The following is a 16,142-nucleotide window of genomic DNA, read 5'->3' as shown; positions in this document are numbered from 1 at the left end:
CGGAGCCGCGGTCGCCCTGGGATACGAGTGAGGAAGAAGCCGGAAGCAGGCGCTAAAAAGCTGCGGGCGGGGCTGCCGCTGCCTCATTTGGGCAGCTGCTTGAGGCGTTGCGGGTGGTTGGTCTGAGGAGGCGGTGTTCTTGGGCGCCCTGTAGCCGTGGTGTGTGTTGTGGCGGGTCGAGGGGCAGGGGGAGGAGGTGCACCATGGGCTGCTTCTTCTCCAAGCGGAGGAAACACGCCAAAGACCCGCAGCCGCCCAGCGCGGAGAGCAAAAACCAAGACGCCTCTGGGGCCGAGAAACAGCCGCAGTACAGTTGGGACCAGCGAGCCAAGGTAACCGCCATTCCGCCTTGCTCTCGGGCTTCTCCGGGGAAAGATGGGAGACCGCGAATACACGCATCTTCCCCTCCGCCGTCCAAGTCGCTTCTCTGGTTCTCTCTTCTTGTCTGCTTCTTCTCCCGCCTTGGCGAGGATTGTTCGGCTGCTCCTTCTCGCCTTCTGCCCGCTCTCGCCTCGACTGGCTCGTCCTTCCCTCTTCGGTGGCGGTGGAGGGTGGAAGCCGCCGCCTACGGCTTTCCCAGGGACTGGCTGGTCTCCTGTCCCGTTAGGGATGCGTGCGGGCGCTCAGTCAGAATGGAGGACTGGCTGCCCCCTGGATCCCCCTGGGACCAGCCACCCACGCTGTCCTCGCGGAATTGGGAGTGGTCAGAGCGGTTTTCCTTCCTTCAGTACCTCTTCTAGGTGATGGGGTGGGGGGGATTTCCAAGGTTCATTCTGAGCGTGGTTTGAGAGCCTTGGCAGGAAAATAACGTGTGTGTGTGTGTGCAGCACATAAACAAAGCGACCTAGCCAGGGATTGGTGGCTTTGGACTGCTTAGTACAGTGCCAGCTCTTATTGTAAAACGACCATCATGGGGTTAAACACGCTGCTCTGCCATTGAGATGAACTTCTTTCTTGAAGCATGAAATGAGAAAAGTTTATTTACACGAATCGTTTGTCTCTTATTCCTTCCCTGTGTCAGCGATTCCCCTTTTTAAATCCTTGGGGAATGTGCTTGTTATCTTCACTGCTGTGTTGTAAATAAGGTAGTTAAATATCACTTCCCCCCCCATGCATTTTTATGGAATAGGAGTTTGCAGTCTTTTAAAAACAGTCCTTGTCATATTTTAAAAGCTAGCAAATTTATGATGGCATAAAGTGTCATGGATTACAGTCCACTTCATCAGATGCATTGAATGTTCATGTATCTGATGAAATGGGCTAGTTGAAATTCTGAAAGCTGATGCCACACTAAAATGTTAGGGGCTTGTTAGTGCAAAACAGTCTTGTGGTACTCTTAAAGACTAATGTGGCTACCCATCTGGGATTTAATCTGAAGTACTGATGGTAAATATTGAGCCCGACAGTGGCGGTGTTTGCATCAAGTACACAAGATTTCCTCAAGTTTCCCCTGCCATCCCTTGTGTATAGGGTTGAGGCTGTTGTCATCCCCATAGGATTCTCTCTGTGTTTAACTAATTGCTGTATTCTTTCTTTCGACTTTGCAAACCTCTTAGACTATGAAAACATTGGGGTTTTGTTCCCTTAGCATTTATTAGCTGTCCTGTGCATTGGGCACTTGAGAAATGTGTGCATATGGAACATTTGAATCATGTTATGGTCTTGTGCTTTTCTTGGTATTTCCACTGTAGATAACTTCCATATAGTCTCTGTTCTCATTACCACAAGGGGAAGTGAGTCAATCTCCCTCGCTCATAGGAGGATTGCCTATTACCTGTTTCTAGCCTTAACTGGTCAGTCTTACCGTTATTGATTGCACATTAAGTACTATAAGATGGGAATATTTTTGAATGGAATCTTTCTTGTGGAGTATAAACTGCTACCAGCTTGTTGATTTGAATCTTAAAAACTTCCCCCAAAGTGACATTGTAATTCTTGGGTAACTAGAGCAAACCTGCAGTATGCTGTAACTCATGTGTTAATGGGTGTCTAACTGCAGACTGCATATGTCCTCTTTCTAAAACTAACTGCATTGCCCAAGTCTTTTCTCAACTTTCTGACTCATTGCCCTACATAGCCATAGTGGCTGAAAGTCATGGATCCTATCTATGCTTTTTCTGGGATTGACCAAGAGACTACGTGATACATATAAATGCTGCTGCCCATGGGTTTTCTACCACATTCCTCTTAGTAGTTAAGAGGCTACCAAGGGCTAAAACACTAATTCATGTGAAGGGATTAATTGTCGTCATGGGATATCTAGTGCCTATGCGAAAACATTACAGCTTTCCTTTAACAGTCTCCCTAAGATGTAAGTATAATAGTGATAAAGCCTACTCTTAAATGCTTGTTAGTTTTTTTGGGTTATTTGTCTTGGGATATGAATATGATGGATATTATATACCATTTTCAAACAAAAGTTCTCAAAGTGGTGTGTGTAATATCTATCTAAAATAAACATTTGTCTTGGATACTTTAAACTGAGGTTTAATAAAGTGCAAATGAAGACATGGATGCTTTAAAGCAGGGTTTCTTAACTTTGATCCCAATATTATGTTGGACTACAACTCTCATCATCCCCAGCCACATATGGGGACCCAAAGTTTAAAAACGCTGCTTTAAAAGTACATGGAAGCTACCTCACTTCACATAACTGTGTAAGGGAGGGTGGACTGAGACTAATTTGCTGAAGACCTCTGATAATAGAATCCAATTGTTGCTTGTCTGAAGCTTTGCCTAATACCAGACCAAGCCAGTGTGTGTTGGCTACTAGAATTGCCAGTTGATGGCTATACATAGAATTCTTCTTCAAAATCTAGTGTGTGAAGAAGATGCATTAAGTAGTTTGCCAAACAATGGCCAGATTCCACCCTTTTCTTTGACTTATCAAGTATTTGACAGCAAACACAGCATCCATTGCTTTAAGGTCTGAAATATTTTAACTGAATCTTCAAATTGAGACAAAATGTAAGTAAGTCAAATGGACTTATAACCTGACTCTTCAATATTGGGGGAAACATTCAAGTTGACTTAGAAGAAATTGAGATATGATGCAGGCATTCCATAAACAAACAAAACAGTCTAAAAAGCAAACAATTGAAAGGGGCAATAGAGCCTTTCTAGGAAGGGAGTTTGAGTCTGGGTACTCTGGAACCTCCCTCCCTAGACCCACCCCTGCATTGTACTAGACAAGCCTCAGATCTTGGTGGGATGTTGAGAAGTGCTTCCCTAGCAGGACTTGATGTTCTGACAGGTTCTTATAGAAAAAAAAACAATCCTTCAGGTATCCTGCTCCCAAGCCACTGAAAGCTCTATTTGGAATAAAATGTACCTCTGTATTTTCTCAGATACCATAGTAACTATCGAATGAAATTGAATGAATGAACTATGCTTATGCCAGAAGCTTTTTAAAAAGCCATTAGTTGGCCTGGTATGTCTGAATGCAGTACAAATATTTGAACTTGAGTGGCTTTTGACTGAAATGTGGAAAAGGGTGTAAATCTAGACAGAGTTCTACAACAGTAATTTTTACATTTAACCTTGGTTAAATACCCTTGTGCGTCACCTAAAGCTTTCAAGTGGATTATGTCAACCACGGGTTTAATATGTTCTAAGACTGGTTGTGGGGGAGGGTTGGAATTAAGATAAAGGAGGCTTCTTTATAAGAGTCCTGGCAAAGAAGACTCAAGGTAGATGCTTCATATCAAGGGCTATTTTTCCCCCAGAAGGCATTCCTTCTTATTGTTGGATAAATTATCTGAGTTTTTACTTTAACTGGTGTTTCATTTAGTAATTTGTTTTGAACTATACTTCTCTATTTGTGTGTGTGTTTTTATTCCCAGGTGACCTTTTCAGCAAAAGATGCTGCTAGACTGTAATGTATATCCTGAGTGTCTTGAGCTAGTAAAAAAATAACATTGGGGTGACAATGCTGTCATATTGAAGGCATGCATACAAAACCTAGAATGGAGGGAGGAGAGCTGGTCTTGTGGTAGCAGGCATGACTTGTCCCCTTAGCTAAGCAGGGTCTGCCCTGGTTGTATTTGAATGGGAGACCATGTATGGGCACTAAGATATTTCCCTCAGGGGGTGGAGCCGCCCTGGGAAGAGCAGAAGGTTCCGAGTTCTCTCCCTGGTTTCTCCAAGATAGGGCTGAGAGAGATTCCCACTTGCAACCTTGGAGAAGCTGCTGCCAGTCTGGGTAGACAATACTGAGCTAGATAGACCAATGGTGTGACTCAGTATATGGCAGCTTCCTATGTAATTGGCTACTGAATGAAATCCTAGAACTGATTTCAAATTGGTTGAATCCCCAAATGGACAGAGTGTAGCTAAAACTGGAGCAGTTATTAGTGTGCCTGCAATCCTTCTGTTGCGCTTTGAGTCAAGACACTGGGTGCAATAAATGATGATGATCTTATTCTTTAAATTAGACAAGATATTACTCTACTAATACACTAACTATCAGCTAGTTCAATTATTTTGATGAACTATGTACAAACAAATATGTGATTTCAAACCACTAAATGTACAGTTGCACAAGACTGAACAGACTATACACATCCCTACTACCATAGATTACTACCTTATTGAACTTTGCTAGGTTCTTGACATTCTTCTGCACCTAAACTTGCCCTGTTTTGCACAAATCAGACATGGGAACCAGTTTGTGATAAGGTTCAACATATACAAAAGATACTTCTGTAGATACAGCACACTTGAAAGTACATGACAGCAGTTTAGCATTTGCATAACTTCTTTCCTGTCAGTTCCCCTTAGTTTGACATAATATAGAGAAGTAAATGCGGTATGCCCTTTCTGTGTTAGGTAGGTATATAGAACCTTTTACAGCAGACATACAGCCCTCAAAACAATACAGTAAAGCAATATGGAATTGCACAAATACCGAGTCACCTTTGAAATGCTTAGATCAGTTCATGGGCACACAACTCAAATGCCCTGGTGGGCTGAAATCAGCCATGAGGTGTGCAGGGGCTGGGGTCAATTTTCAGTGCATTAATTATTACATTAAAATTAATTATTTAAAATATTAGTGGAAATTATTAGTTAGTTGTATAGCTTACTCTCCCTGTCAAGGGACCTACAGTTCTAACCAAGGATAGTGGCCAGAATATAGGTCCAGTCCCTAGTTAGTCAATGGGGCACCCAAAGTGCATGCCAAGTCCTCTCAGCTCCCTAAATCACTGTTGCTTTCAGGCTGCAATTCTAGGCATACTTGGGGCACCTGCTCCCATGGAAGTGGTGTTTGTTCTTGATAACATCCACTTTGTTGTTGATGCTGTTACTGACTCACTGTAATGCACTTAGTTGGCTTCATCTCCTCCATTCAGGCATACTACAGAAGAGTTGGCATCTAACCCATGCTGACTTTGCAAGCAGCATATCTCATCACACTTCTTGCAGAGTTTGCATGCTGTACGAGGAGAGAAGAGGAGGCTGCTAGCAAACTTTCCTCCTCCCTGCCCCCCATACACTTTCAAAGCTTGCAAGGGTTAAATTTGAAAGGGGGCTGGCCCCCACAAGGGCCATGGGACAAGACAAAATTTTGCACCTTTCCTCAGGCACCACAATACCTTGGGCCACCCCTGGGGCTAGCAAACAAGTCTCTTACAGGCCAGACCCAGCCCTCGGGCCTTAGGTTGTTCAGGCCTGGTTTTGGTAAACTGCTGGTTGCCTTTCACATCTTTGGAGGCCAAAGTAAGCCTGGTGTATTGTATAAGGTAAGAGGTAGCAATTCTGTTAAAATGTGTAAGGCTTAAAACCATGGCTAATAACTTGTTTCAGTAGGATTAAGTATACTAACTTGCTCTGGGTTTCATTAAGGTGTACTATAAAACTAGTTCTAAATATAGCAGACCATCTTCAAAAATGCAAGAGGCATTGATGCCTGTTGAGTGTTATAGCAGCCAACCCCACAAATAGGAAAAAGAGGAAGTATGCTGTGTGGGCTTGTACTTCTGGTCAGCACACCATGCTGAGAGCTCTGCTGATAGTCATGTGATTTGTCTTGTGCCATGGCTCCTGAACCAGGCTGTTTTCTGTTAAGCCATGGAGAACTGAGATTCCTCCCCCCCAGCTCAAATCTGCTCATACCTCTTGGTCTTGGTGATATTAAGGGATTTTTAATGGGGAAACCCCCCCACATTTTAAAAAAGCATTTTCCTTTTCTTTTTATATGTTTTCGCTTTCGCGGTTCCCTTAACTCTGTTTCCCATAGACTTTAATGCCTCGCCAACCACACGGTTTTTCCAGAACGGAACCCTCATGGTTGGTGAAGGATATCACTTTTTGTTCTTTAAAAATAAAAATAAAAAATGAACTCCATAAACTTTTTTAAAAGGGTATTTAAAAATCAATAGCCACTTATTTTGCACTACCACAAATTATGCAGTCGAGTTTCTCACATTTGGGGAAATCGCAGGGGTCACCACACCCGCAGTGCAATGGATGAGCCTCACCCTGGGAAAACCTCCTTCATGATCAAGGTATCTCCCTACTAGTTGAGAAACTAGTGCTAATTTTGACTGTATTTTATAAGATGAATGTTTGAAAGTCCAGTGAGAGTTAGATGAATAGGTATTTGGTTGGAAGTTGCTATTTGTTCCTGAAAGAAATTGGCAATAACAGATATTTTTGAGGAAGTCATACTAGATTGCAACAATCCTGCAACTGTATTGTTAAAATTGCCAAATCTGTGTGGTGGTGGGAGGACAAAAAAGAAACAGCTGTTAGTGCTTGGCATGGAACCCACTTTTTTCCTTGCCTAAGCAGAGTTCTTCCCCTACCCCTGAAAGCAACAGTTCATTCTCTATCCTTCTCTATTGAACCCTCAAAGGTGTGGGGTAATTTGAGCATTTGTAGTACTAATTCTGCATTTGACATTAAGATCTTGTAGACTGTTTACAATAAACTGACTCTATTGCAGATGATCTTTGACTTTATTTGAAGACATCATCTAATATTTAGTTGAATGTCTCTCTGTTCTGTCTAACTCAAAAGCTTTATTTACCAACAAGTAGTTAATTTAAACACTTTTCCTTATTGTTTATATCTTATCTTTGGAGATCAACAGAACAATTGGATTACTTAATATTTATATAGGTATAAGCAAAAACAAAGTTGCTAAATCCTTTTTAAAATAGAACAATTAAAATACTTAATACAATTTAGAATATTGCTTAACATATATTCAGTGCTAGGAATGTGAATGAAAAAGTTTAAGACTCTGTTGCTTGGATTGATTGAAAATATCTTTGGAAGAGAACCAGATTATTAACATAAATATGATTCTAAATTGTATGGCCTAACTTTCTCTCAATAACTCTTTCCTCCCAAGTGTAAAATGGTCAAGCTACATGATTGTGTATTCTCTTTCAGATTGATCCTAAAGACTACATGTTTTCTGGACTAAAGGATGAAACAGTAGGACGTTTACCTGGAAAAGTTTCAGGGCAACAGTTTGTTATTCAGGACTGTGAAAACTGCAATATCTATATCTTTGACCATTCTGCTACAATAACTATTGATGATTGTACAGGCTGCCAAATATTTTTAGGACCGATAAAAGGCAGCGTATTTTTCCGTGACTGCAAAGACTGTAAATGTGTAGTGGCTTGCCAACAGTTTCGTTCCCGAGACTGCAGAAAGATGGACGTGTTTCTGTGCTGTGCTACCCAGCCCATTATTGAATCCTCTACAGGTATGAAATTTGGGTGTTTTCAGTACTACTATCCAGAGTTGGCTTTGCAGATGAAAGATGCTGGGTTGAGCATTTTCAACAATACATGGAGCAATATTCATGACTTCACACCAGTCTCAGGAGAAAACAATTGGAGTCTTCTACCTGAGGGTGCCAAAGTTGAGGACTATGTATCTCTGCCAGCTGCTGAAGAACTGAAAGCAGTCAGGATTTCAACTGATGCCAACAGGAGCATCATTCCAATCACACAGGGCAGACGTCAAAAGTGCAGCGAGGAATCGTGCTTGGCAGTATTCTTTGCAGGGGATTACACAACTGCAAATGCTAGGAAGCTAATTGATGAGGTGAGAAGCATTTTGCTTTTACAGCTTGACCTATTTCTTTGAGCAATTATATAACTTTTTAAGATACTGACTTAAAATACTGAACTTCTGCTTAGCAGCCTGCTAATGGGAAGCTGCATTTAGTATAGCCAAGTTGTAGAATGTCGCTCACTGCTATTCTGGAGGAGTTTTCCTTTGCAGTAATAAATGCTTTATAGACTGGAATCTTAGTGTGAGGTGTACAGTTGTCTGAGAATCCTGGTATTCCAAATAGGCTGCATGATAGACTCCTATTGCTTTTCTTCTAGCTGTTTGCAGGGAATCTACAAGTGCAAGGATAGTCAAAGACTATGAAGTGTGGATAGGGTAGCTCAATCTGCTGTCTATACATGGCTCTGATGCTAAGGAGAACAAGGGAGGATTTGTAGAACATCAGGAAAAATGAAGCAGTACTCCAGGACCACTAGAAATGAGTCTTTAGCTTTTGTGCTTTTCAAAGCTGACCACAAATTTTCGTTCAAAAGCTGTCCATTTGTATGTAAGGTATACTGAGGTGAGATCTCAAGCTTTGTAGAATTCAGCCCTGGATCATAGTTTAGAACTCGGATTAAAGAGAACTGGTTGTAAGTTACTACTCTGGCTGTAGTAATAGCTAAACACACCCTGCTTGTGGTATCTGTATAGCGAGAGTAGGTATGACTACGTGTTGTACATTAGTGCTATATAAATTCTCATAATCAGCATGGACTCAATTTTCCAGGGTTGCTGTGCGATGCCTGATTATTCAGTCAGTGACTGAAAAAGCACCTCTAACAAATTCAATTGTATATAACTTGTTTGAATTGATTGCATTACCATAAGTAATGAAATACTCCTCCATGTGCACAAACCTGTTCAGAGGCCCTTTTACAGGCCTCTGAACAGATTGAAGTACCTGGTGGTTTGAAGGCAGGTGGGGGGGATAACTTTAAGGGTAGGGGAGGGTGCACTTACCCTCTCCCCCCGCTGGCGCTCTCTGTGAAACCAGTTTGACAGAGCATCAGTGTATCTCCCTGCCACGCCATTCTCTCCTTGGACCAGAAGTAACCCACCCACGTGCACCTAACGTGCACTCACATCTGTCCTACGTGCATGTGTGCGGGTTACCTCCAGTGCACCCTCCCCCTCAAAATTGCCCCCCACCTAACTGCTCCCCACCGGATCCATGCACATCCCTATCATGTGGCTCTCCTTTCTTGGATTCAAGCTATTGCCAAATCATAAAGGCAGAATTCTTGTAATGACTTCATATATACCCACTTGCAAAAGAACCCACTTGTAACTGTGCTGTATCTCTTTGTAGCTTGATAAGCTGGTATACTGTCTAGCTATGGATAACCTGAGGTTCATTCTAATAGAGATTTTATAATAAATGAATGAGGAACTGGCTTAATATTATAAACCGTGTTTATATATACCATATTCTCTCACACCCTGCTGCAGGTGTACAGTTTTTTGCATCTGGCACAAGAGGATGTGGGGTTGAAGTAATCAATCACCCTACGCCATGCACTACCATTTAAATACAATATATTACTTACAGTTTGGGGAAGAACCAGTGGTAAAAGCAAAGTAGAGGGGGAGATGTGTGAAGAACCTCCCATCTCCCCTAGGATTCCTCGGGCTACATCCTAAAGATATTCTTTGGCTTTTGGAGTGGTGGCAAGCTCCATTGCAAGGGCAGATGAGATGGCTCTTTGGCATATACCTCACAGGTTGTACACAAGTGCAGGGTATGCAGGAGGTTTCCCACCCAAAAGTGATTGATTTTCTACAGAGAATACTTGGGTGTGGGTTATACTCAGATGCTGAGTATATGGATGAAAATATGGGCACTGACTAAGCATGCAAGATTCTAAATTGCATAATATAATACATGTGTATTAAAAATAATTTTTAGTTCTTAAAATTAACAGATGACTGGCAAAGGCTTTTGGTTGGTACAGACTAAAGAAGTTTCAATGAAAGCTGATGATGCTGTACGAGTGTTCCAGCAAAGAGCATCTGAATTTATCCCTCTACTTGAAAAAGGTATGGATTTCTTCTGTTGCCTATAACTGATTTAGTGACATGCCAGAGGCAATGAAAAAGTAGAATATCATACTGCATGTAATGGAGATGGCTGAATTTCACATTTTGGTTATATTTGAGTGACTTATACTGACTTGTATAGTAGATAGTTTAAAATATGCCAGAAACCATGTTGGTGATAAAATAGTGCCTTCTAACAAAATTTAGACATAAGGGCCATGCTAAGCTACTAGGTACTGTATAAAGGGTTCAGAGTTGGTCTACAGAGCCACTTGGCTCAAGAACCACTGAAGCTAACTAAAAAAATCATGAAGAGGCTGTCTTGAAATTAGTCAACATGTACTTGGTTACTTTGCCTGGATAAGGTTACTAACTGTCCAACAATAATTTTTCTGAAAATAGTCTTTTACAGATAGTGATTTCCTCAAAAGGTATTGAAGCTTCTTTTACTTGTTCCGCATTACTTCACCCTTAAGTGATTTGAAAGCATTGTTGTGAAACTGGAGAGGGGGGATGTTTTGATATAAGGAAGGGGAAATAGAAATAAGTATCATGTTGTGAATGTGTAATCATAGGTTCTCATGGGAGTAAGACAATAAGAGCACCAGATGCCCAACAACCTGGGCCATATAACTGCCTGATCTTCCTCCATCTCTGTCAGATGCTGCCAGGGCAAGGGAGAGAAAAGGGGTGGGCTACTAAGAAAAATTGTAGATGACTACAGCATCACTGCATAGATAGGTCTGCTTCAGAGGACTGCTAATCTTTGCCTTGGAAGGTGCTTATTTCCAGGTGCAGGGCTTTTCTTGCAGGACTGATGTGCAGGTGATTGACCACCAAAGAGGGTTGCCTCTTAGGGGTCAAAGGAGTCCAGCACCCTCATCCTGATCAGGCCACTTGCTATTGAGAGGTGGTTAGTTTATTTATTTGCTACATCTTTATACTGCCTTTCTGCTTTGACAAAGCCACCCAAAGCAGCTTACAGTATTAAAAGAAGCAAATTACAGATTAATAAAACTTCTCAGGCTCTTGGTCTTTTCAGGAGCTGAAGACAAGAGCTCACTGACCTGGGCGCATCCTTTCTTGCCTCAGTGCACACTGGTCTTTCCATACTCCTGGGAAGGTGAGGGAGGGGCTGTCACAACAGTCCTCACAGGCCAGACCTGTGAGGTTGGCTTTGTTCTAGGGGTGGGTTCAATGCAGAGAGCTTGAGCTAGCTGCTTTGCCAGCCAGTTGTAAGAGGTAGCTGCCACTAAAAAAACAACCACCTCTAATTCGGAAAAATGCTCATGTAGGTCTTGGATGCCCTACTTTTCCATATGCATGATTTGGCATTTGATTGTTAAGGGTTAGGGTTAGAACAGGCCCTGTTTACTGAGTGACAGTGATTGCTGGCTTGTTTGGCCAAGCATTTGCATATTTACAATGGGGAAACCATGAAGGGTGGTTAGAGCTTACTTCATAGCAGAACTCCTCTAAAGACTAATGCTAGTTAGGACACATTGATCTCAATACTATGCTTAACATTGAATTTAAAACCTCATCAAAATATCAAGCCTCTGTTGCGGAAAGAAATGAACATCACTGAATTACTGGGTAAAGAAATGAGCACACTACATTAACTAAACACTAATTGGCCTCTACAAACTGTTCTCAATTGTACAGCCATCTTTTTGCTGAAGTGCTACTGTTAGTCTTCTGCTTGAAAATAAACATAGGCTGACTTCACATCCAATACACTTACCTTCTGCCTCGCCTTTAGAAAAATAGTACGCTGTTCTGGATTTAGTGGATACTATTGTATCCAGGCAGCAATCCTAGTAGCACAGTCCACCAGGGATGTGCACGGACCGGATCAGTGCCTCCTTTGGGAAGCACCAAACCAGCTCGGGCACCCACAGCCAAACCAGTTGAGCAGGACAGGGAGCAGTTCCCTTAAAAAGCAGGTAAGCATTTCTGGGTGTGGCACTCATTCTAGCAAAGGCTGCGCATGGCTGTGGCACTGTTCTCTGCAGCTTGCATGCAACATCGTGCACACATAAAATATTTTGTTTCTCCTTTGGTACAGGACTTCTGTGTTTTACTTTCTCTTCTGTCTGGTTGCTTTGGTTCTTACTGTGATGAATGGGCAGAAATGCCAGCAAAGGCTTCAATTGGTCAAATCTTGGAAACCTTATAATGTGTTTTAAAAACACACACACTTCTGTTTCCTAGGACCTGTTGTTGCACTGGAATTCAGTGGAGATGGTTCTGTAGCAGCTTGCCAAGACATTGTTGTTAATGTATTCAGTGGAGCCAAGGTGAGTACCAGATTTCTCTGGATCGTGAATTTTTACTATATGCCATGTTTTATCTATTTGCTCACAACGTTTTGGGTTAGATTCAAAACTCTCCTTGCACTAGCTTTGCAGGTCAATGATCACATTAAATCTTACTACTTCCACTAGCAGGCAGCCATATCTGCTCACAGGAGGACTATTTTTGGCGTAGCAGAAGAGCGTATCTGATGAGTTATTCGGTTTGCACATGCTCTTGTGTAAGGCTTTCCACATGCTCTTTTCAAAGTATTTTAATGACCCACTAGTTATATGCTATAGCCTGAATCTTACTTGCTATGTTACTTGTAATGTGACCCCAGTACATTGTGCTGCATTGTGAGTAATATTTTTCTATAACTTGCAGAAGCACTACCATAATTTTCTTCTTCCCCTCATGGTTCTCTGGATCCATGTAGCATGAGTGGAAGGCAGTTCTCTCACAAGTATGGGATGATCCAGCTGATTACTTTACATGCAGGCACACTCTGGCGCACACCCTCTGTTCTACATGTAGCCTTGTTGCATGAATGAAATTTTGCTCTTGCCTTTCTGGTGTGGGAATATATTAAAGCCTCTCTCCAAGCCTGTAAGAGAATCTACTAAAAGCAACTGAACCAAAGGAGTCAGTGCAAAAACTAACATGTACCTACCATCTCAAAACAGCATAATTTGGAAGTCGAACAGGAGAATCCTGTTTGCTGGCGTGGCGAATAGCAAATTTGCCAAGAACGTGGCATTAGGGCAATGGGAATCAGGTTGTTAGGTTTTCAGATGCCAAAAATGGTGGGTTTTGCCCCACTGCCCCCCAAATGGCCCCTCAAAGTCCCCTACTGTCATTCACAGTGCCGAAAATCATGGTTTTTGCCTTGTTTGAGCCATAAAATGGCTCCCAATCTTTCCGGAGGTCAAAATGGTGGCTGGAAATGACTTGCAAGATCATTTCCAGCCACCCCAGCCCACAGATATGTGCATTTAACCCCTTTTCGCAGTTTTTTCTGCATGTACTAAAGTCAGGTGCTAATTAACCAACCACAAATATGTTAAACTGCGAGTGCTAAATCTGTGGTTAACAAGGTCCTCCTGTACTTTTTGTTGCATAGTGGAGAGTAAACTATTCCTGTTTCTCGATCTACCAAGATTAATATACTGTATTAATAATAAACCATACTGTATAATCAAGATTTAGATGGCTGGTATCATAACAGTAAGTGTGGATACTTTTTCCTAGTTTGTGTTCACATAATTACTAAAAGTATAAGAATTATGGATCTGTCAAAGAAAGCTTATAGATGTGGATATAGACATAATTGCTTTTCCTTTTATTCTAAAAATAGATTTTTGTATCGGAGGACAAGGCATCTGCTTCCAGAGAAGTAGACGGCTTCTATAACTTTGCTGATATGCAGATGGGAATGTGAAGTGTATGTTACTGATGGCTAACCACCTTGACAACTGATGTGTTAGGTTTGTATAGCACTCTGCACGGAGAGTCAAACAAATTCTAGGAAAAAGACTTTCATCCTGCCTTTAAACAAAATAAATAAAACTGAATGCATCCCAGAAATGCCACCTTACATTATAAATACTTTCTGCAAGATCTTTTTATAAAATGAAATTGTGTAACTTTAATCCTGATCTGATTATTTCTAATTCTTTTATGCACATGTTTGAATGTTATAAGCAAAATTTCTATCAATAATAATCTGATAGGTTTATAGAAGTTAGTTGGCTGTAACAGATTTGCAATTAAAACTTTATCTTTGGGCATAAATCTACCTTTTGTAGGCAGCATGCTTTACAAAATATGGGTGCATTGCTAAGGTCTTAATATCAGTGGGCAAGTATAAGCATTTAATTCTCCCAATGTGATTTTAAAGTGCTTAACTTTGGCTGTGAAAGAAGCCAGTTACCTAAACAATTAGCTCTCAAGTCCTGGCTTTTAGGATCCAGTTGCTTTGGCTAAACTACACAAGGACTGTACAAAAGCTCAGATTTGGGATTTGCAGAGGCATGTGGGGTAGTGCTTCCAACGTGAAGTCTTGCAGCTCTTGCTGCTTTGGATATTGCATCAGGACAAGTCAAAGGATATATTTTGACACTTGAAGGTAGTGGGCTTGCAGAAGCACAAGAGATTTGTGCTTATGATTCCTGCTTGATGTCCAATCCAAAATGGAAGGTTGCAAATCCTGCCTTTTGATCTGCCCTCAGAACTTAGGAAGTACTGACTTCATTCTAATTTTGTGTCATCTGTAAACTTTGACACACCTCCACAATCTGGAATAGGGAAGTAAGAAGAATCTGCAGGACTTTCAGCTGGTTTGGAATGTCAAAATGAAGATTACAATAATTAAAAGGGTTAACAGAATCAGTCTTGCCATATTATGAGTATAGTAATTAATGCAATTGAGTACAAACCATATTTCTTCAGCCATGCTGAACCATGCTTTGAGAAGAAAGTGTGCTATGAGCAAACCAAGTAGACATGATGTGTATATATAGGACTGAGGTCTAAAAATTGTTTTGAGTTTTTTAAAGCAAATTGATGTTGCTTTGCTAACTTAATTTCTGTAATCACTGTGTGTAAATATGTGCTATATGTAAGGGTTTCTCTCCTATATTAGCACTTTATGCTGACTAAAGCCTACAGAATATTTAGCTGAGACTTTGGCAGGAAACAAAAGTTTAGAGGAAGTCCTGTGTAGGGAGAGAACACAGTAAACCAAATGGGTAACTACTTCATCAAAATCAGTCAACTTTTTATAATGTTTCCTGATTTTTTTTATACTGTCAACATTGAAGGATTCTATGTAGTTTCTGAATACCTTTGTGAATTATTGCTAATCCAATAATACCTCTTATTCTTTACAATGTAAAACAGTTATTTCATTGGTATCTATTGTATTACAGTAAGTGCTTTATTGGGGTTTTATATGTTTGTTGCTTTTATATGCAGCTTGACTAGCGCTTGTGAACTGTGATTTATAATAAATATTTAAATGAAACTTGCCCTTAGTCTTATTAAAGTATAGAATGGTGAATGGTCATATAAGCAAACACTTATCATGCATAAGGAATTCAGCTTCTTCCATTGCTCAGTTCAATTTACAAATATGAGAGAGGAGTAATGTTCCAACCAATTTTAGCATTGTATCTATGGCTTCATGTAACTAATTCCAAATTCCATCCCATAGGACTCTTCAGTACTAATTTGCAGGCATATCCTCTAACCTAGGAAAGTATGTCTGTAGTGTCCAGATCCTGTATCTTTAAGTAATCATGATAGTGACTTAATATAATGGCATGGTTTCTCAAAGTACAGATAAATAAGCTTGGAAAGGGGAGTATAAATCCAGGATCAGATTGGAAGGCTTAAATCTGCTTGAAAATTGAAAGAATACTGCTATTCTGCCAGATGTCTTTGCAGACAAGAATGCTTACTTAGAGAACATGTATGAGTACTGCCCCAAAATATTAAGAAGTTCTAGTAAGAATGGATCTGCCTACTTCCCTTTCACTATCCCTACAACTAGACCACATTTGATCCAAATCGGTTAGACAGTTAAGTTACCCCACTTGCTAATTTCATGTGTCAGCCATCTTGAATTGGGGTGGATGACATAAGCACAAACTAGACATTGGAGATGTCCCTACAACTGTACCAAATTTGGTCCAAATTAGTTCCCTCAAACATTCATGTGTATGACATCTTGA

General features: G+C 40.9%; 1 protein-coding gene and 1 non-coding gene across 2 annotated transcripts; one reads left to right on the top strand and one right to left on the bottom strand.

Moving 5' to 3' along the window:
- Positions 1 to 24: 24 nt before the first annotated feature.
- Positions 25 to 15,433, top strand: RP2 (RP2 activator of ARL3 GTPase). Its single transcript, XM_053306825.1, has 5 exons — positions 25 to 332; positions 7,399 to 8,064; positions 9,999 to 10,113; positions 12,328 to 12,413; positions 13,766 to 15,433. The coding sequence occupies exons 1-5, from the start codon at positions 204 to 206 to the stop codon at positions 13,847 to 13,849; spliced, it is 1,080 nt and encodes a 359-aa protein (XP_053162800.1). The 5' UTR covers positions 25 to 203; the 3' UTR covers positions 13,850 to 15,433.
- Positions 6,368 to 6,529, bottom strand: LOC128352622 (U1 spliceosomal RNA). The gene has a single exon (XR_008320541.1). It is a non-coding gene; the product is annotated as a U1 spliceosomal RNA (small nuclear RNA).
- Positions 15,434 to 16,142: the final 709 nt, after the last annotated feature.

The sequence above is a fragment of the Hemicordylus capensis genome, chromosome 3 (assembly GCF_027244095.1).
Source record: "Hemicordylus capensis ecotype Gifberg chromosome 3, rHemCap1.1.pri, whole genome shotgun sequence".
NCBI lineage: Eukaryota > Metazoa > Chordata > Lepidosauria > Squamata > Cordylidae > Hemicordylus > Hemicordylus capensis.
The sequence above is the reverse complement of the archived record's forward strand: the minus strand, read 5'-3'. Positions and strand labels throughout refer to the sequence as shown.